This window comes from Natrix helvetica (genome assembly GCF_964273705.1).
Source record: "Natrix helvetica genome assembly, chromosome: 5".
Taxonomy (NCBI): domain Eukaryota; kingdom Metazoa; phylum Chordata; class Lepidosauria; order Squamata; family Natricidae; genus Natrix; species Natrix helvetica.
Window position 1 is genome coordinate 142,502,412 of NC_138551.1, and position 19,718 is coordinate 142,522,129.

The 19,718-nt window shown below is 46.0% G+C and overlaps 2 protein-coding genes across 2 annotated transcripts in view; one reads left to right on the forward strand and one right to left on the reverse strand.

Annotated features, from left to right (window-relative positions):
• Positions 1-15: 15 nt before the first annotated feature.
• MRTO4 (MRT4 homolog, ribosome maturation factor) lies at positions 16-13,000 on the reverse strand. Its single transcript, XM_081954682.1, has 8 exons — positions 12,900-13,000; positions 10,404-10,462; positions 10,026-10,129; positions 7,637-7,718; positions 7,412-7,479; positions 5,615-5,766; positions 1,983-2,059; positions 16-347 (listed from the first exon to the last, which is right to left on the reverse strand). The coding sequence occupies exons 1-8, from the start codon at positions 12,925-12,927 to the stop codon at positions 189-191; spliced, it is 729 nt and encodes a 242-aa protein (XP_081810808.1). The 5' UTR covers positions 12,928-13,000; the 3' UTR covers positions 16-188.
• Positions 13,001-13,502: 502 nt separating this feature from the next.
• Positions 13,503-19,718, forward strand: part of EMC1 (ER membrane protein complex subunit 1) — a 33,265-nt gene continuing 27,049 nt past the window's right edge. The window contains exons 1-5 of the mRNA XM_081954613.1: positions 13,503-13,658; positions 16,105-16,229; positions 16,375-16,440; positions 19,019-19,112; positions 19,200-19,328. Coding sequence (XP_081810739.1) covers positions 13,552-13,658; positions 16,105-16,229; positions 16,375-16,440; positions 19,019-19,112; positions 19,200-19,328 — 521 coding nt within the window. The 5' untranslated portion in view covers positions 13,503-13,551. The remainder of the gene's footprint in view (positions 13,659-16,104; positions 16,230-16,374; positions 16,441-19,018; positions 19,113-19,199; positions 19,329-19,718) is intronic.

The following is a 19,718-nucleotide window of genomic DNA, read 5'->3' on the forward strand; positions in this document are numbered from 1 at the left end:
GGAAGGCGCTGTAGGTTCTTTTATACATTTTATAGACGTTCGTATATAAATCTATATACACCCCCTTTTAAAAAAGTCATATTATGGCAATATCATTAAGTGATTAGTCCAGTCCTCCATTAAGAAGAGAGAAGGAGTTAGGAAACTCTTTAAAAAAAAAAACCAATTCTATTGGTATTTCTTCTGCCCTAGTTTTCTTCCTTATCTGCATCTTCCTCCTCTTCCTCTTCCATCTCCCCTGAAGTGTCCTCTGTGGGGGTCTCCAGCTGTTCAAATTCTCCCGTCTCGGCATCCCACATGCTCCTGATCATCACATTAAACTCCGCCATTGCGTATCCAAAGAGTTTCTGAAATTAAAAGCATGACATCTCAACCATGGCACTTGGAACGGGAAAATCATTTCATTTATTTATTTATTTAATTATTAATTCAATTTATAGGCCGCACCCTCTCCACAAAGGGACTCGGGGCGGTGTACAACTCAATATACAAATAAATGACGAGGAGGTAATCAAAACATTGTACAATTCATAAATAAATAATCATAAGTTAAAAACAACACAATAAAATTTAAAACAATTAAAATACCCCAAAAATCAGTTAGTTTAGATTTAAAATTGTCCAGGGGGGATTGGAAAATGTAGTTGTAATTCAAGCCAGGCCAGCTAGTTGGAACAGGTGGGTCTTGAGTTTCGTACGGAAGGAGCGGAGATCGGTAGTTGTCCTAATGTCGGGGGGGAGGTCATTCCAGAGGGTCGGGCCCATCACAGAGAAGGCCCTTCCCCTCGGCGCCACCCTCTGGCATTGCTTAGTGGACGGCACCTGGAGGAGTCCCTCTCTGTGAGAGCGAATTGGTCGCAGGGATGTATGGGGCAGGATACGATCCCGCAAAATTTCATGCATGACAGACCGGTTCCCCTCGCACCTATGTGCTAGTTGTTCCTGACTCTAGGGGGCAGTCCTCATCTCCCATTTCAAAGCCGCTATCCGAAGACGTCTCCGTGATCGTGTGGCCGGCATGACTCAAAAGGCCAAAGGCGCACGGAGCGCTGTTCCCTTCCCACCAAAGGTGGTTCCTATTTTGTCTCCTTGCATTTTTTACCTGCTTTCGAACTGCTAGGTTGGCAGAAGCTGGGACAAGTCACGGGAGCTCGCTCCGTTACGCGGCGCTGGGGATTCGAACCACCGAACTGCCGACTTTTCTGATCGACGAGCTCAGTGTCTCAGCCACCGCATCTCTTTACGTGACCGTATGAGGTACAGAAAAAAAGGGAGAAGGCCTATGAATTTCAGTAGAAACAACTCCTTGGCTGTCAAGAAAACTAATTCGTAGCTTCAGGATCGAAGAACAAGGGCGAGCAGCTTCTGTAACAAAGTGAAAGAAATGTCCTGGCGCTGTTTCTTGTGACAAAAGCCCGAAATTAAAGACAAAAAGGGCACGCTACGATATTTAAATAACAGCTATCTTTCACCCATGTCAATCAGAATTTGCATTCGGAGAAGTGTCAGTCTGGGAAGTATTTTTAAAATTGTCTCATTAAGTCTGGATGAAACAGGAATGAAAATAGTTGGTGTTTCCAAGTTTCTGTTGCAATTCTCAAGTATCGTGGTGCAATGGGGTTGCATATAAGAGGGATACTGAGCTTGTCGATCAGGCAGTTTGGCGGTTTGAATCCCTGGCGCCGCGTAACGGAGCGAGCTCCCGTTACTTATCCCAGCTTCTGCCAACCTAGCAGTTGGAAAGCATGTAAAAATACAAGTAGAAAAAATAGGGACCACCTTTGGTGGGAAGGGAACAGCACTCCATGCGCCTTTAGTCATGTTGGCCACATGACCACGGAGACGTCTTCGGACAGCGCTGGCTCTTCGGCTTTGAAACGGAGAGGAGCACCGCCCCCTAGAGTCGGGAACGACTAGCACATAGGGTAATCTAATGGAAAATGCAGCTATGAAAGTAGGATCATCGGAAGCCAATCACTCACCAAGATACGAGCTTGCTCTGGGGTCAGGATGTCCCCCTCTTTGCAAACCTCGTAATCGGAGAGAAGCGTCACTACGCCTAAGAAAGGGGAAGAAAAACAGGAGAAAAAAAATGAAGGGACGTTCCCGGAGAAAGAACCCTGCCAATGTCTCAGGGTTCCAAGTAATACCCCTAACCAGTGGTGAAATTCATTTTTTTTTACTACGGGTTCTGTGGGCGTGGCTTGGTAGCCTTGGTGTGGCTTGGTGGGTGTGGCAGGGGTAGGATACTGCAAAATCTCCATTTCCACCCCATTCTCCGAACTATTCAAAATTTTCGCTACCGGTTCTCTGAACTACTCAAAATTTCCGCTACCGGTTCTCCGAACCACTCAAAATTGCCACTACCGGTTCTCTGAACTACCCAAAATTTCTGCTACCGGTTCTCTTAACTACTCAAAATTTCCGCTCCCGGTTCTCCGAACCACTCAAAATTTCCGCTACCAGTTCTCTGAACTACTCAAAATTTCCGCTAACGGTTCTCTGAACTACTCAAAATTTCCGCTAACGGTTCTCCGAACCAATCAAAATTTCCGCTACCGGTTCTCTGAACTACTCAAAATTTCCGCTACCAGTTTCCGAACCACTCAAAATTGCCACTACCGGTTCTCTGAACTACCCAAAATTTCTGCTACCGGTTCTCTTAACTACTCAAAATTTCCGCTAATGGTTCTCTGAACTACTCAAAATTTCCGCTACCAGTTTCCGAACCACTCAAAATTGCCACTACCGGTTCTCTGAACTACCCAAAATTTCCGCTACCAGTTCTCTGAACTACTCAAAATTTCCGCTAATGGTTCTCTGAACTACTCAAAATTTCCGCTACCGGTTCTCTGAACTACTCAAAATTTCCGCTACCGGTTCTCTGAACTACTCAAAATTTCCGCTAACAGTTCTCCGAACCACTCAAAATTTCCGCTACCGGTTCTCCGAACCACTCAAAATTTCCGCTACCGGTTCTCTGAACTACTCAAAATTTCCGCTAACAGTTCTCCGAACCACTCAAAATTTCCGCTACCGGTTCTCCGAACCACTCAAAATTTCCGCTACCGGTTCTCTGAACTACTCAAAATTTCCGCTAACAGTTCTCCGAACCACTCAAAATTTCCGCTACCGGTTCTCTGAACTACTCAAAATTTCTGCTACCGGTTCTCTTAACTACTCAAAATTTCCGCTACCGGTTCTCTGAACTACTCAAAATTTCCGCTACCGGTTCTCTGAACTACTCAAAATTTCCGCTAACAGTTCTCCGAACCACTCAAAATTTCCGCTACCGGTTCTCCGAACCACTCAAAATTTCTGCTACCGGTTCTCTTAACTACTCAAAATTTCCGCTACCGGTTCTCTGAACTACTCAAAATTTCCGCTACCGGTTCTCTGAACTACTCAAAATTTCCGCTCCCGGTTCTCTTAACTACTCAAAATTTCCGCTACCGGTTCTCTGAACTACTCAAAATTTCCGCTACCGGTTCTCTTAACTACTCAAAATTTCTGCTACCGGTTCTCTTAACTACTCAAAATTTCCGCTACCGGTTCTCTGAACTACTCAAAATTTCCGCTACCAGTTTCCGAACCACTCAAAATTGCCACTACCGGTTCTCTGAACTACCCAAAATTTCTGCTACCGGTTCTCTTAACTACTCAAAATTTCCGCTAATGGTTCTCTGAACTACTCAAAATTTCCGCTACCAGTTTCCGAACCACTCAAAATTGCCACTACCGGTTCTCTGAACTACCCAAAATTTCCGCTACCAGTTCTCTGAACTACTCAAAATTTCCGCTAATGGTTCTCTGAACTACTCAAAATTTCCGCTACCGGTTCTCTGAACTACTCAAAATTTCCGCTACCGGTTCTCTGAACTACTCAAAATTTCCGCTAACAGTTCTCCGAACCACTCAAAATTTCCGCTACCGGTTCTCCGAACCACTCAAAATTTCCGCTACCGGTTCTCTTAACTACTCAAAATTTCCGCTAACAGTTCTCCGAACCACTCAAAATTTCCGCTACCGGTTCTCCGAACCACTCAAAATTTCCGCTACCGGTTCTCTGAACTACTCAAAATTTCCGCTAACAGTTCTCCGAACCACTCAAAATTTCCGCTACCGGTTCTCTGAACTACTCAAAATTTCCGCTCCCGGTTCTCTTAACTACTCAAAATTTCCGCTACCGGTTCTCTGAACTACTCAAAATTTCCGCTACCGGTTCTCTTAACTACTCAAAATTTCTGCTACCGGTTCTCTTAACTACTCAAAATTTCCGCTACCGGTTCTCTGAACTACTCAAAATTTCCGCTACCAGTTTCCGAACCACTCAAAATTGCCACTACCGGTTCTCTGAACTACCCAAAATTTCTGCTACCGGTTCTCTTAACTACTCAAAATTTCCGCTAATGGTTCTCTGAACTACTCAAAATTTCCGCTACCAGTTTCCGAACCACTCAAAATTGCCACTACCGGTTCTCTGAACTACCCAAAATTTCCGCTACCAGTTCTCTGAACTACTCAAAATTTCCGCTAATGGTTCTCTGAACTACTCAAAATTTCCGCTACCGGTTCTCTGAACTACTCAAAATTTCCGCTACCGGTTCTCTGAACTACTCAAAATTTCCGCTAACAGTTCTCCGAACCACTCAAAATTTCCGCTACCGGTTCTCCGAACCACTCAAAATTTCCGCTACCGGTTCTCTTAACTACTCAAAATTTCCGCTAACAGTTCTCCGAACCACTCAAAATTTCCGCTACCGGTTCTCCGAACCACTCAAAATTTCCGCTACCGGTTCTCTGAACTACTCAAAATTTCCGCTAACAGTTCTCCGAACCACTCAAAATTTCCGCTACCGGTTCTCTGAACTACTCAAAATTTCTGCTACCGGTTCTCTTAACTACTCAAAATTTCCGCTACCGGTTCTCTGAACTACTCAAAATTTCCGCTACCGGTTCTCTGAACTACTCAAAATTTCCGCTAACAGTTCTCCGAACCACTCAAAATTTCCGCTACCGGTTCTCCGAACCACTCAAAATTTCTGCTACCGGTTCTCTTAACTACTCAAAATTTCCGCTACCGGTTCTCTGAACTACTCAAAATTTCCGCTACCGGTTCTCTGAACTACTCAAAATTTCCGCTCCCGGTTCTCCAGACCACTCAAAATTTCTGCTACCGATTCTCCAGAACCTGCTGGATTTTACCCCTGCCCCTAATGAAAGAAGACTCCGAGGGTTGAGTTTCCTCAAAGTTCCTCAGATTTTATTAGAGATGTCATATTGGCACATCTGGGAAAACCCGAATCTGAAAGCTTCCAGGTTTTCCCCACCTAAGTGAAAGTTCAAGCACCCTGCCCAGCTCCCACATGTCCGTCCCATGGTCCAATCAAACACCGTCCCAACTGGAGATGCCTCCCAGTCACGCCACTCCAGGTGCTGGGCAGAATGTCCTTGACTCTCTGAGAAAGGAATGTTATATTGACTATATCTACCACACTCCATATAACTGCCCCCTCCCAGTTTCCCACAGCAATGACTGTGGCAGGCCTGAAAGCCCAAGGCAAAAGATGGCTTCCAGGCTTGGCACAATATTTCTTCAGCTTACGTTCCCAACCTTTTTTCAGGGCCGTGGGCAATCCAAGCTGCCTCAGTTGAGGTTCCATGGAATGAGAAAACTGCTCCAGGGGTCCCATATCCAAATTGACCGTTAAGGTGGCTTTGTTTCCAGACCGGGCAAAATCAGTCTCTCTGAACTGGGAAAACCACCTGCAAAAGAAAAAGAGAGGAATAGAAATTCATAAGGACTAGCAACTCTATTCTTGCGTCCGCCCACTGCCCTGGCCCGCCAGCAGAGCTGGCAGCAGATTCAGGCAGTGAGGAGGTTGGGGAGGAAGATGGTCCGGTCCTGGAGTCTGGGGAAGGCTCTGATGAGGGCTCTGTGTCGGAGGCAGAGAGAGGGCCAGGGACGTATGCCAGTTATCAGCTGCCTTCAGAATCAGACATCAGTGGGGCAGGCGAACAGCTGGAGCCTGTTCCCAGTGTGAGTTGCCAGACGAAGGGAACAGCTTACTTGGGAGTAAGGCCACAGGTGGATGATGAATGGCCCCTCCCATAAGGAATACAAGAGGAGCGACAGGGAAGTGGAGTTTGCAGGAGGCAATTAGTTCATTCCTGCATTCTTGACGTGCCTGAAAGATCTCGGCCTGGCCACTCTCCAAGCCTGATAAAGGTCGGTAATTGTGAACTATCTTGAAAGACTGTGGGCCGGGACTTTGATAGAGAGAAATTCACTGTCAATTAAATAAAAGGGGTTTATCGGGACTCTGCTTCACGCTCCTGGGGAAGCCTAAGTCAGATCAATCACCTGGACAGCAAGCGGTGAGGAGAAAAAGGTGAAGGAACAACTGCCGTAATTTTTCAAGAAATGCTATGGGGGATGCTGAGTGCAGAAGCCTAAAAGCAGGATACAGGGCAACTGATTCTACAACCAACCAGCAACACTGCGAAGTGATACTCTTTTCTTCTAGGTTGTATTTTGCTTCTGAGAGTAGAAAAGGCCCAGAATTCAGAGTGAAATTCTGCAATTCACCCTATTTGTCTTGGGGTTAAAAAAAACCACGTTACGGGGTAGAGCTCTTCTCAAAAAGCTTCCACTGAAAGCTTCCAAAATCCCCCGCCTCCCTCCAAAAAATTCCAGTTTTTCCTAGTTTAAATCTTCGGGATTTAAAGTGTTTCTTTTGGGGAAACACTTACTTTATTATTATTATTTTTAAAAGGTTTTTATTAGGTAAACATTAAAAACATTGGACACAGTGCAACATTTCTGGCATAATCATCTCCAGAGAGTTTTTTTTGATCTTACAACAATAACAGTTTATAGAGAAGAGCAACCAAGAGGATTAGGGGACTGGAGACTAAAACATATGAAGAACGGTGGCAGGAACTGGGTATGTCTAATGAAAAGAAGGACTAGGGGAGACATGATAGCAGTGTTTTAATATCTCAGGGGTTGCCACAAAGAAGAGGGAGTCAAACTATTCTCCAAGGCACCTGAGGGTAGAACAAGAAGCAATGGGTGGAAACTAATCAAGGAGAGAAGCAACTTAGAACTGAGGAGAAATTTCCTGACAGTTAGAACAATTAATCAGTGGAACAGAAGTTGCCTCCAGAAGTTGTGAATGCCCCAACACTGGAAGTCTTTAAGAAGATGTTGGATAGCTATTTGTCTGAAACGGTATAGGGTTTCCTGCCTAGGCAGGGGGTTGGACTAGAAGTCCTCCAAGGTCCCTTCCAACTCTGCTATTGTATTGTATTATATCCGTTACGTATGTATGTGTGGTCAGTCAAGCTGCATATCCAATAATCCCTTTCATTATATAGTTACAATCAGTACTTATACATACACACTTACTTTATAACGTCATCCTTGGTGCGATTTGTGAAAAGGAGGCCGACTTCTCCTCGCAGATGCTTGCTGACCTAAAGGAACGAAAAACCAGGGGTTGAAAGTGACTTTCTCCAGGGTGGGGGCTTCAGGATTCCCGAGAGACTCCCCCCCACCAGGTCTGGGGGAAGAGCCTGCTTTCATGGCCACAGGCAAGTGAAGTGAGACCGTTTCCAAAGTCTGGTGCTTTACCTCATGCAGATTATCCTTGTATTCGTCCGAAGGGCTGTGGCCTAGGGCTACGATCATCACTTTGTTTTTCCCAAAAAATATCCTGGAATAAGAGAGAGAGAAATTCTACTGAAACGTCAAAAGCTTTTTCAAGGGAGCCTTCAGTTTTGGCTTTTAACAGAAGCCCGTCATGTAAAAATCCGAATGGCTAGAAGGAACTCTTACAAGTTTCTGAGAATGTAACGGAATAGAGGGAGGGGGTTGAGGATGATGATGATGATGATGATGCTCAAGTTGGGCATTATCTAATAAAATGAAATTCAATGGTGAAAAGAGTAAGGTTCTACATTTAGGCAATAAAAACGAAATGCACAGGTACAGTATAGGTGGTACCTGGCTCAACAGTAGTAACTGTGAAGGGGATCTTGGAGTCCTAGTGGACAAACATTTAAATATGAGCCAGCCGTGTGCAGCAGCTGCCAAAAAAGCCAACCCAGTTCTAGGCTGCATCAACAGAGGGATAGAATCAAGAACATGTGAAGTGTTAATACCACTTTATAATGCCTTGGTAAGGCCACACTTGGAATACTGCATTCAGTTCTGGTCACCACGATGTAGAAAAGATGTGGAGATTCTAGAAAGAGTGCAGAGAAGAGCAACAAAGATGATTAGGGGACTGGAGACTAAAACATATGAAGAACGGTTGCAGGAACTAGGTATATCTAGTTTAATAGAAAGAAGGACTAGGGGAGACATGATAGCAGTGTTCCAGTATCTCAGGGGTTGCCATAAAGAAGAGGGAGTCAAATTATTCTCCAAAGCACCTGAGAGTAGAACAAGAAGCAATGGGTGGAAACTAATCAAGGAGAGAAGCAACTTAGAATTGAGGAGAAATTTCCTGACAGTTAGAACAATTAATCAGTGGAACAGAAGTTGCCTCCAGAAGTTGTGAATGCCCCAACACTGGAAGTCCTTAAGATGTTGGATAGCCATTTGTCTGAAACGGTATAGGATTTCCTGCCTAGGCAGGGGGTTGGACTAGAAGACCTCCAAGGTCCCTTCCAACTCTGCTATTGTATTGTATTGTAAATATTTGGGGATCAACAAGGAAACCAAGTCCTATGAGCAGTGGGTTGAAGGACCCAGGCATGGTTAGATGCGATGGTTTCCCCAGTTGCAATGGATGGCTGTGAAAGTTGGACCATAAGAAAGGCCGAGCGCCAAAGAATGGAGGCTTTAAAAAAAAATCAATTTTTTATTCATTTATCAGGATGTAAAATACAAAGGAAAATGAAAACAATGGGAAAATAGGGGAGGAAACGGAGTAGGGGGGGAAAGGGGGAAAAGAAGAAAAAGCATAGACTTTTGAATGCTTTTTAGCACAGTAGAAATATGGTTAACATTACAGTCTCAACTTTTTAACTTTATATACTAACGTATACTAGTCATTTCTATAACAACAAACCTATTTAATCAGCAACGTCCAACAGTTTCATGTTTATGTTCATATCTCAATACAACATCCAGAAGTGTGCCAGTTGGGATCTTAACATTTTGGGTAAAGCTGCCATGTTTTTCATGCAGGCTTCCCTTTTTCCCCCCTTCAAATTTACAGTTTGGAGGCTAAAGGTAAAAACAGTTAAGGTATATTGGAGTAGAGGCTAAATCCATGAATAGTGATTGGCCATGGAGAACCCTCACATTCAGAGGCTCTCTCTGGTTAGAATGGAGGCCTTTGAACTCTGGTGCTGGAGAAGAAGACTCCTGCGAGTCCCTTGGACTGCAAGGCCATCCAACCGGTCAGTTCCTAGAGGAGATCAACCCTGACTGCTCTTTAGAAGGCCAGATCCTGAAGATGAAACTCAAGTACTTTGGCCACCTCATGAGAAGGAAGAAGGACTCCCTGGAGAAGAGCCTCATGCTGGGAAAGATGGGGGGCAAAGTCTGAGCGCCAAAGAACGGAGGCCTTTGAACTCTGGTGCTGGAGAAGAAGACTCCTGCGAGTCCCTTGGACTGCAAGGCGATCCAACCGGTCAGTCCTAAAGGAGATAAACCCTGGCTGCTCTTTAGAAGGCCAGATCCTGAAGAGGAAACTCAAGTACTTTGGCCACCTCATGAGAAGGAAGAAGGACTCCCTGGAGAAGAGCCTCATGCTGGGGAAGACTGAGGGCAAAAGAAGAAGGGGACGACAAAGAATTAGGTGGCACAGAAGCAGTAGACATGAGCTTAAATGGACTCCAGAGGACGGTAGAGGACAGGAAGGCCTGGAGGAACTTTCTCCATAGGGGTCATGATGAGTGGGACATGACTTTGCAACTAACACCGACAGGGAGGGGGAGTAGGGTTACCCCCAAGGTTTCTTCATTTTTAGAAGCAGAAATTGGCAATTGTGCAAGACACACAAACTCACCTGCTGTGTTTCCAAGCACTGCGGATATCTTTCAGTTTGTTGTTTCGCATGTTGGCAATGGAGAAGATGAAGAGACGTTTGTAGGTGTCCACACATTTTCGTAGCTAAAAGACAAAAAAAGTATTTGGCGGTTGCTTTCGTTGTTTTTTGATTTCCGCACCCCAAATTTTCTATCTTGAGGAAGTTTCACAGGCCCAAACGTCAGGGTTTCCCCACAAAAGAGAAAACTTAGCAGATACTGCTATAGCGAAGTACAAATACATTAATTTAATCCTTTCCTAAATTGGTGAAATTAACAAAGTCATCCTGCAAAATGACCCCTTTAAGGAGCCTTTAAACGAAACAGTTGCTCAACAGCTGCTTACCACCTAGGCTTACCTCTTCTATCAGGTTTTGCTTAACTTCCAAACCTTTCTTGGCGGTTTTGGTTAAGGACACTGCAAGAAAGAAAGACACAGGTTCAGGTTTCAATAGGGAATCTTCAGAATAGCGATGGCGGATTCATTTGGAAATTGCACTGGAGTGCAAGGAGAAGGAATATGAGGAAGGAAGGAGAGACGGATGGATGGGAAGGAAGGATGAGTTGGTTGGATGGATGGAAAGAAAGGAAGGAAGGGAGAGAAAGAAAGGAAAGAAGGAAGGAGAGATGGGTTGGATCGATGGATGATGGATGGAAAGGAAGGAAGGAGAGGAAGGAAGGGATGGGTTGGTTGGATGGATGGAAAGAAAGGAAGGAAGGAGAGAAAGGAAAGAAGGAAGGAGAGATGGGTTGGATCGATGGATGGAAAGGAAGGAAGGAAGGAAGGAAGGAAAGATGGGGTGGATGGGAGGGAAGGAAGGAGAGATGTATAGATGTATGGAAAGGAATGAAGGAGAAATAGGAAGGAAGGAGATATAAAAATTGAATAATTTTTCAGGGAAGTAGCTGGAATCTCTGCAGGAAACTTGGATAGACTCCTCCAAATTTGCCATTCGCTACTTGACTGCCAATATCTGCATTTTCCATCACGTGTGAACCAACAATTTCTCCTACCAGCCCAAAAGTATGCTCTCTTTTTTTTTAAAAAAGTCTCAGTATAAGATTTGGAGATTCCGGAGAAGCTCCAGTGTGGCCACTGGTTGTTTTCCAGGATGCCCACCGATCTCCACCCGGGATACTCTCTGCAATGAAGGGAGGGGAATCGATCCATTAATCAATAATTCGAGTTTATCCAGTCCGTTTTCATGGCCCCCTTGTAAATGGTGGCGAGGAATTTGCAATTAAAAGTATTTTTTGTTAGTATTATCCATAATTTCCACCATCAGAATTCTTCCCTCTTCGCCTGTATAAATCAATTCCGCTGGGATATCATCTTTAATATAGAAGATCACTCCTCTTTTCTTACAATCCGCCAATGTAGCAAACATTTTCCCAAGCTTTGGTTGTAGTAACAAATATATCTCTTTTGAATATGCACTTCTTGTAAGCAAATTATATCTTTTTTTAAAAAAAAAGGTGTTGGGTAAAGCGAGTTGAACAGCTGATACTTTGGAGTACCACAACCCCCAGCAACCTCAGCCCACCAAAGAGATGGGAGGATCTTGACAAACTTGAACATTGGGCACTATCTAATAAAATGAAATTCAATGGTGAAAAGAGTAAGGTTCTACATTTAGGCAACAAAAATGGAATGCACAGGTACAGTATAGGTGGTACCTGGCTCAATAGTAGTAACTGTGAGAGGGATCTTGGAGTCCTAGTGGACAACCATTTAAATATGAGCCAGCAGTGTGCAGCAGCTGCCAAAAAAGCCAACCCTGTTCTAGGCTGCATCAACAGAGGGATAGAATCAAGATCACGCAAAGTGTTAATACCACTTTATAATGCCTTGGTAAGGCCACACTTGGAATACTGCATTCAGTTCTGGTCAACACGATGTAAAAAAGATGTGGAGACTCTAGAAAGAGTGCAGAGAAGAGCAACAAAGATGATTAGGGGACTGGAGACTAAAACATATGAAGAACGGTTACAGGAACTGGGCATGTTTAGCTTAAGAGAAAGAAGGACTAGGGGAGACATGATAGCAGTCTTCCAATATCTCAGGGGTTGCCACAAAGAAGAGGGAGTCAAGCTATTCTCCAAGGCACCTGAGGGTAGAACAAGAAGCAATGGGTGGAAACTAATCAAGGAGAGAAGCAATTTAGAACTGAGGAGAAACTTCCTGACAGAACAATTAATCAGTGGAAAAACTTCCCTCCAGAAGTTGTGAATGCCCCAACACTGGAAGTCTTTAAGAAGATGTTGGATAGCTATTTGACTGAAACAGTATAGGGTTTCCTGCCTAGGCAGGGGGTTGGACTAGAAGACCTCCAAGGTCCCTTCCAAGTCTACTATTGTATTGTATTGAATAAAGCACTGGGCACCAAAAGGTTTCCCACCCACCCACTCATAGGGGAGAAAACGGCTAGGAGAAAAAAGGTTACCCCCACCATCATCCCTCTCTTGGCGCAGGATGTTGTTTGGTGCAGCCTAGCCTACCTGGCAGGGTTGTTGTGCAAAAGCAGAGGCTCCCCCTGATGGGGGGGTCTTAATGGGGATGGGGATGGTAGAAAAAGACCTGAGCCTGGGGGGGTGGGGGGAGAGAGACACCTGATCCCTAGTAGGGGTGTCCCCCCCCTTCCCCACTCACCCCTTTCTTGGTGCAGGATGTTGTTTTGGGCAGCCAATCCTACCTGGCAGGGTTGTTGTGCAGATAAGTAGGATTGTGCAAAAGAAAGAGTTCCCTGCTTTCCCTTGGGGGGAGGGATCTTTATGGGGGGGGGGAAGAGCCCAGGGGGAAAGGGAGAGTCCTAACCCTTGGGGTCCCCCCTGTGTCCCCCCCTCTCCCCACTCACCCTTCTTGTCCCGCTTGGACTTGGGCATCGCGGCCACCCACGTGTAGCTTACTCCTCCGGCAGCGGCGGTGGGCGGAGCCTCGCGGGCCGACGGGAAAGCATTTAAGGTGTCCTCGGCGGCGCCTGATTTCCCGAGGGAGGAAAAACAAAGCATAAGCCTCGCGAGAAAACAGGGCTGCCTTGTTAAGCCTCTTTATTCGATACTTTTATTTTTATTATTTCGGTCCGTTTTAATTTCATTGATTTTCCCCCAAATCAGGCAATTCTCGCCGATGCCTCTTCTCCAAGGACCCCTGCGAGGCCCTTCGACCCCGCTCGCTTGCGGGCCTTTCGCGCGGTGCCTGATGGGAGGACAGTCGTAGTTCTGTGAATTTCTTTTCTAATTTGAATTCCTCCGTTTTTATTTTAGTTTATTTTTGTTTTAAATTGTTCCCGCCTTAGATATGACAAGGAAAGGCAGTTGAGGGACTAGACAGAGCGAGGTTTGTCCTTGTGACTCTTTTCCTCCACCCCCAAGGTCACTCTAATATATTCGTATCTCTATGGGGCCGGAAGCCAGAAGACTATCTCTCGCCTCTATGGTCGCGCAGAGCCTGTCGGTATTTTGGAGGCTTTCTTTCCTTTTCCGGCGCCTGTTCTCCTCTTGGTCGTCATGGCGGCGCCCGTCCTTCCGCTGCTTCTTTTTCCGCTCCTGCTCCTTTCTTGGCTTCCCCCGCCGGCGAGCGCCGTCTACGAGGACCAAGTGGGCAAGTTCGACTGGTGGGTGACCGGCGGCCCTGCCTTACCTCGAAGGGCGCCGCCATCAGGGTTGGCCTGCGGAACTCCCCGCCACTGGAAAGGGATGAGGGTGGCGGGGTGGGGGTGGGGAGGGCGAGAAGCAGGGCAGTTAAATGGCGTTGATGAAACATCCAGAGGTGTCAAATGGAGCCTTGTCTTAAATGAGGATGCTTCTAGGGTGGAAGGCAGCTGCTTCTCTGAGCTTAGTTGCCAGACTAATAAAGGAGAATATTTGCAGCACAGGATTGACATGAGGGCTCCTTGGTGCTCTCTGAGCTGGGTGGTTTTCTTGCAGACGTTTCATGACCCAACTAGGTAACACCATCAGTGCTAGTACCAAAGGCAATGAAGGAAGGAAGGAAAAAATGAATTGGAAATACGGAAGGATAGATAGAGGAAGGAAGGAAGGAAAAAAACGAATTGGGAAGGGAAGGAAGGACAGATAGGAGGAGGAAGAAAGGAAGGAACTGGGAAGGGAAGGAAGGAAAGAAAGAAAAAATGAATTGGAAATATGGAAGAGCGGATAGAGGAAGGAAGGAAGGAGACTATTTGCAGCTCAGGATTCACATGAGGGATCTTTGGTGCTCTCTGAGCTGGATGGTTTTCTTGCAGAGACGTTTCATGACCCTAACTAGGTAACATCATCAGTGTTATTACCAAAGACAAGGAAGGAAGGAAGGAAAAAATGAATTGGAAGGAAGGAAAGAAAAAATGAATTGAAAAGAAGGAAGGAAGGAAGGAAAAATGAATTGGAAGGAAGGAAAGAAGGAAAACATGAATTGGAAGGAAGAAAGGAAAGAAAAAATGAATTGGAAATATGGGGAAGGACGGATAGAAGAAGGAAGGAAGGAAGAATATTTGCAGCTCAGGATTGACATGAGGGCTCCTTGGTGCTCTCTGAGCTGGGTGGTTTTCTTGCAGACGTTTCATGAGCCTAACTAGGTAACATCATCAGTGCTAGTACCAAAGACAAGGAAGGAAGGAAAAAATGAATTGGAAATATGGAAGGATGGGATGCGCAGGGAGGAAGAGGAGGAGAACTGTGGGGTCCTTGGTGCTCTCCGATCTTGCTTGTTTTCTTGCAGGTGTTTGATGACCCAACTAGATAACTTCATCAGCGCTAGTATCAAAAGTCGAGGGAGGAAAAGAAAGGGTAGGAGGGAGGGAGACAGGAAGGAAGGAAGGATAGAGGAAGGAAGGAAATATTTGCAGCTCAGGGTTGCAGGTGCTTCATGACCCAACTAAGTTACCATAATATCATCAATGCTAAGAGGGAGGGGTATTTGTGGAGTGGAGAAGGAAGAGGAGGAAGACTGTGGGGTCCTTGCTGCTCTCTGAACTTGTTTCCTTGCAAATGTTTCATGACCCAACTAGATAACATCATCAATGTGCTAAAGAAATCACTGAGCTAATGTAATTTGCCTTGGGGAGCCTTGCACTTGGTGGGGTGTGTAATCTTACAGATATTTAAAATTTTAGGGTTGTAAACCTCTCACTGTCATTCTGTAGTAAGATGGGCAAGCCTATATATATAAGCCTCACACTCATGACAGTGAGCGGCTTATATACATACATACGTGTGTGTGTGTGTGTGTGTGTGCATGCGTGTTTTTGTATGTTCCAGCATGACTCTGAAACGCCTCAAGCAATTTCAACCAAACTTGGTACACAGATGACTTACCCTCTAGGGAAAAATATGGTGGGGGTAAGACACCCCTAAAACCCCTCTGGGTTTGTGTTCTGTTAAGATACAGCCTGTTGTGCCTTAAAATGACTTCCACTGTACTGCTGTAAAATGGCTTCTATTGCGCAACGCAGTGGAGTGGCCACAGTAATGGCTTCAAAGTACTCCACAAGGGGGCTCCCTCTGGTAAAGGGGAAAATCCAACATTAGAAATTATGTTTGATCCGGACCGTTTCCCCCCCTATAAATAAATACCCGGGCAACATCAGGTTATCGGCTAGTATAGGGGTCGGCAACCCACGGTTTTTGAGCCACGTGTGGCTCTTCCACCCCTCTGCTGCGGCTCCCTGTTGCCAGTTGGCACCACCAATTTTGAGAGGAGTTCCGGGGTTTTTTTTGGGGGGGGGGGAGAAGCATGGCGCACCAGGAGGAGACTCTATGGTGGGGGGAAGCGGATTTCCGATTGACTCCAGAATTGAACGGGGAGACTTCCAGTTAGGACCTTTGTGGCTCTTTTGAGTGCTGAAGGTTGCTGACCCCTTTGCTAGTACATAAATAAATAGAAGGTGAGGAGGGGGTCACTGGACTTATCATAGCCAGTGGGGGACAGAGATGAGAGTTGCGCTCCAGGGCCCATATTTTCCTTTCAGTGAAGAGAATATCCTCCCCCCCCCCCCTATTATTTCAGTTTATGACTGCAGGAAGCGTGCCGAAAATGTGATTTTTCTTTTGCATGTATTGCAGGAGGCAGCAGTATGTGGGAAAGCTCAAATTCGCCTTTTTGGAAGCCTCCCCGGCCTCCAAGAAGCTGATTGTGGCTACGGAGGAGAACGTGGTGGCTGCCCTGAACTCCCGCAGTGGTGAAATCCGTGCGTGTCTTTTTGGTTCCCTGCTTAGAGCGCCTCCCGGGGAGCGAAAGGGCCTCCCCCCCCCCCTCAAATGAGGAAAGAGCGCTGCCTCTGGCATGGGTCTTTTTAACAGGTTGATCTGGGTTTTTTTTTTCCCCCTCTCCAGTGTGGCGACATGTGGACAAAGGGACTCCTGAAGGGGCGGTGGATGCCATGCTGATCCATGGGCAAGGTGAGGAAGGGGACGGTATCCTGGCAGCCGTTTCTCGTTTGCTCACACTCTTTCTCCCTGTGGGCACGATAGCTAGACCAGGGATCAGCAACCTGTGGCTCTGGAGGAGCCGCATGTGGCTCTGGAGGAGCTGCATGTGGCTCTTTCAACCCTCTGATGTGGCTCCCTGTCGCCGGTCGGCTCCACAATTGATAGGGCTTTCGGTTAGCACAGGTAGAGGAAAAAAGGACGCCGTGCTAGGAGGAGACTCTATGGAAGGGGAACCGGACTTCCAGTCAGCAGAGGAAAAAGGATGCCGTGCTAGGAGGAGACTCTATGGTGGGGGAACCAGACTTCTGGTCAGCAGAGGAAACAAAAAAAGGACGCCGTCCTACGAGGAGACCAGTGATGTGCAGTCAGGGGAGGCAGGGGAGGCACAGCCTCACCACTGTCATCATGAAAAGAAAAAAAATGTAAAAGGAAAAAGGCGAGAGCTGAGGTCAGGCTGAGCTAGTTGCTGCCTCACCGTGGATGACTCTGCTTAACTGTTTAAAAAAGCCTCTAAAAAAGCGCCCTCTACTATGAGGCAGGAGAACTGCATGTCTCATCTAGTCTGACTTTAGGCGTTTTATGATCACTCGAGCAGAGTTAAGCAAGGGTTAAAAGCCTAAAAATTCCTGATGTAGGTGAGGCATGCAGTTCTCCTGCCTCATAGTAGAGGGCGCAAAGGAGAAAACAAACGTGGTTGCTTTAAATTGGAACTGAGCATGCCTGGCTGTGGAATTCTGGGAGTTGAAGTCCACAAGTCTAAAAAAAATTGAAACCCACCACTATCTCAGTGCCTCACCAGCCATAAACCTCACCGCACATCACTGGAGGAGACTCTATGGTGGGGGGAACCGGACTTCCGGTCAGCAGAGGAAAAAGAATGCCATGCTAGGAGGAGACTCTATGGTGGGGGGAACCAGACTTCTGGTCAGCAGAGAAAACAAAAAAACGATGCCATGCTAGGAGGAGACTCTATGGTGGGGGGAACCGGACTTCCGGTCAGCAGAGGAAAAAAAAAAAGGATGCCGTGCTAGGAGGAGACTCGTGTGTGTGTGTGTGTGTGTGTGGGGGAATCAGACTTCCGGTCAGCAGAGGAAACAAAAAAAGGATGCCGTGCTAGGAGGAGACTCTATGGTGGGGGGGAACCAGACTTCTGGTCAGCAGAGGAAACAAAAAAAGGATGCCGTGCTAGGAGGAGACTCTATGGTGGGGGAACCAGACTTCTGGTCAGCAGAGGAAAAAGGATGCCGTGCGAGGAGGAGACTCTGGTGGGGGGGAACCAGACTTCTGGTCAGCAGAGGAAACAAAAAAAGGATGCCGTGCTAGGAGGAGACTCTATGGTGGGGGGAACCAGACTTCTGGTCAGCAGAGGAAAAAGGATGCCGTGCTAGGAGGAGACTCTATGGTGGTGAACCGGACGTCTGGTCGGCTCCAGAATTGAATGGGGGGGGGGGCTTCCAGTTAGGACCCTTGTGGCTCTTTGAGTGTTTAAGGTTGCCGACTCCTGGGCTAGATATAGGACCACAATCGAGCCAAAAACGTAGGTTGTGAGATAGTCAAGTGAGTTTTGCTCCATTTTACCCCCTTTCTTGCCCCGGTTGTTGAATGAATCACTGCAGCTGTTAAGTTAATAGGGGTTAATAAGGTTGTCCCAAAGGTGCTTTTTTAAAGAGGCAACCGGGCGTTCTTTGTTTTTCTTTGAAGACGTTTCGCTTCTCCTCCAAGAAGCTTCTTCAGCTCTGCCTGGACGGCGGGAAAGGGAAGGATTGATACTTCTTGCAGACAGCTGGTGTTTTGCATCCTTTTAAAGGGTCCTTGAGGCCACTTGGAGGTTTATCTCCATCCTCAGGGTCACCTGAGCAGTGCAAATGGGTGCGGAGCCTTCTTGAAGCTGCCGAAAGGACTGTGTTGTAAACTGGAGACAAAGGATGTCGTCCCCCTGTTGAACAGAGAGGGCTGTTCAATTTGGACATAAATGGCCTCTTTGACCCCTCTTCTTTCAACCCAGCCATAATTTCTGTCCAAAATGTGGACTTTGCTGTCTTCAAAAATCTTTCAAATGCAGATGGATTGGTGAACCTAGTCCTGATGGGTTTGTTCTCCTATGTTGTGCCATGCGCTTATGAAAAAAGCACCTTTGGGACAATCATGACCTGAACGACTGAGAATCTCCATAGACATTTAGTAACAAGGTTGTTAAGTGAACCTGGCTTTCCCCACTGACTATTGTCAGGAAGTTGCTAAAAGGTGATCACATGACCCCTGGACACGGCAACCTATCAAAAATAGGTGTCAGCTGCCAAGTGGCTGAATTTTAGTCATAAGTGAAAAGTTGTCGTACGTCGCTTTTTTCAGTGCCGTTGTAACTCTTAAATAAATGGTTGTAAGACGGCTGTCATGTCACTTGATTTTTGGTTTTAGCTCACAAGTTGACAAATGTCTCGGGAAGACCCATGCAGCATTTGGAAAATCCGGAGGGGACGGTTTAACGTGGCCATCTCACAGAGCGCACCACACACTGAATTGTATTCTCTGCGCCTATTTTCTGCAGATGCCATCACGGTTTCCAACGGGGGTCGTATCCTGCGGTCTTGGGAAACAAACATTGGTGGCCTAAATTGGGAGGTTTTGATGGATGCTGGCAGGTGAGCCTTTTCGATTAGGATTCGTTTAAATAATGAGTAAAGAAATCCAATTTTTTCTTTAAAAAAAATTAAAATTCTTAAATTAAGCTTTCAGATGGCTAGTTTGGTGGGAGTCCAAGAAGCAGTGAAATATGTGGCCGTTTTGAAGAAAAGTTCCCTCCTCCTACATTATCTCTCCAACGGTTACCAAAAATGGATAGAACATTTGCCAGAAAGGTGGGTTGATTTGTTGACTAAAAAAAACAAAAAACAGCCTTTAATCCTAATTGTAACCTTACTCATTTTTATAAAACAGAAATGTTCGGTTGCGTTAGCACATTCTTCGCACTTTGGTTAAGTTTTTCTCAGCAACAGGCAATAGATTTACAGATTGTCCTTGTTTAACAACTGCCTCATGTAGCAACCGTTCACAGTTGATGGAAAAATAACTGTAAACTTTACAAACTTAACTTTTGTAGGAAAAGCAAGCCGAGTTAAGACCGTAAGCACAGTTTCGGTTTCAGTTAGTGACTGCTTCCCTTGACAACTGAATTAGCAGCCCCAATTGTCACGAAATAAGGATGGCCTGTAATATTAATATTAGAATGTGCAGAAATGAATAGATTA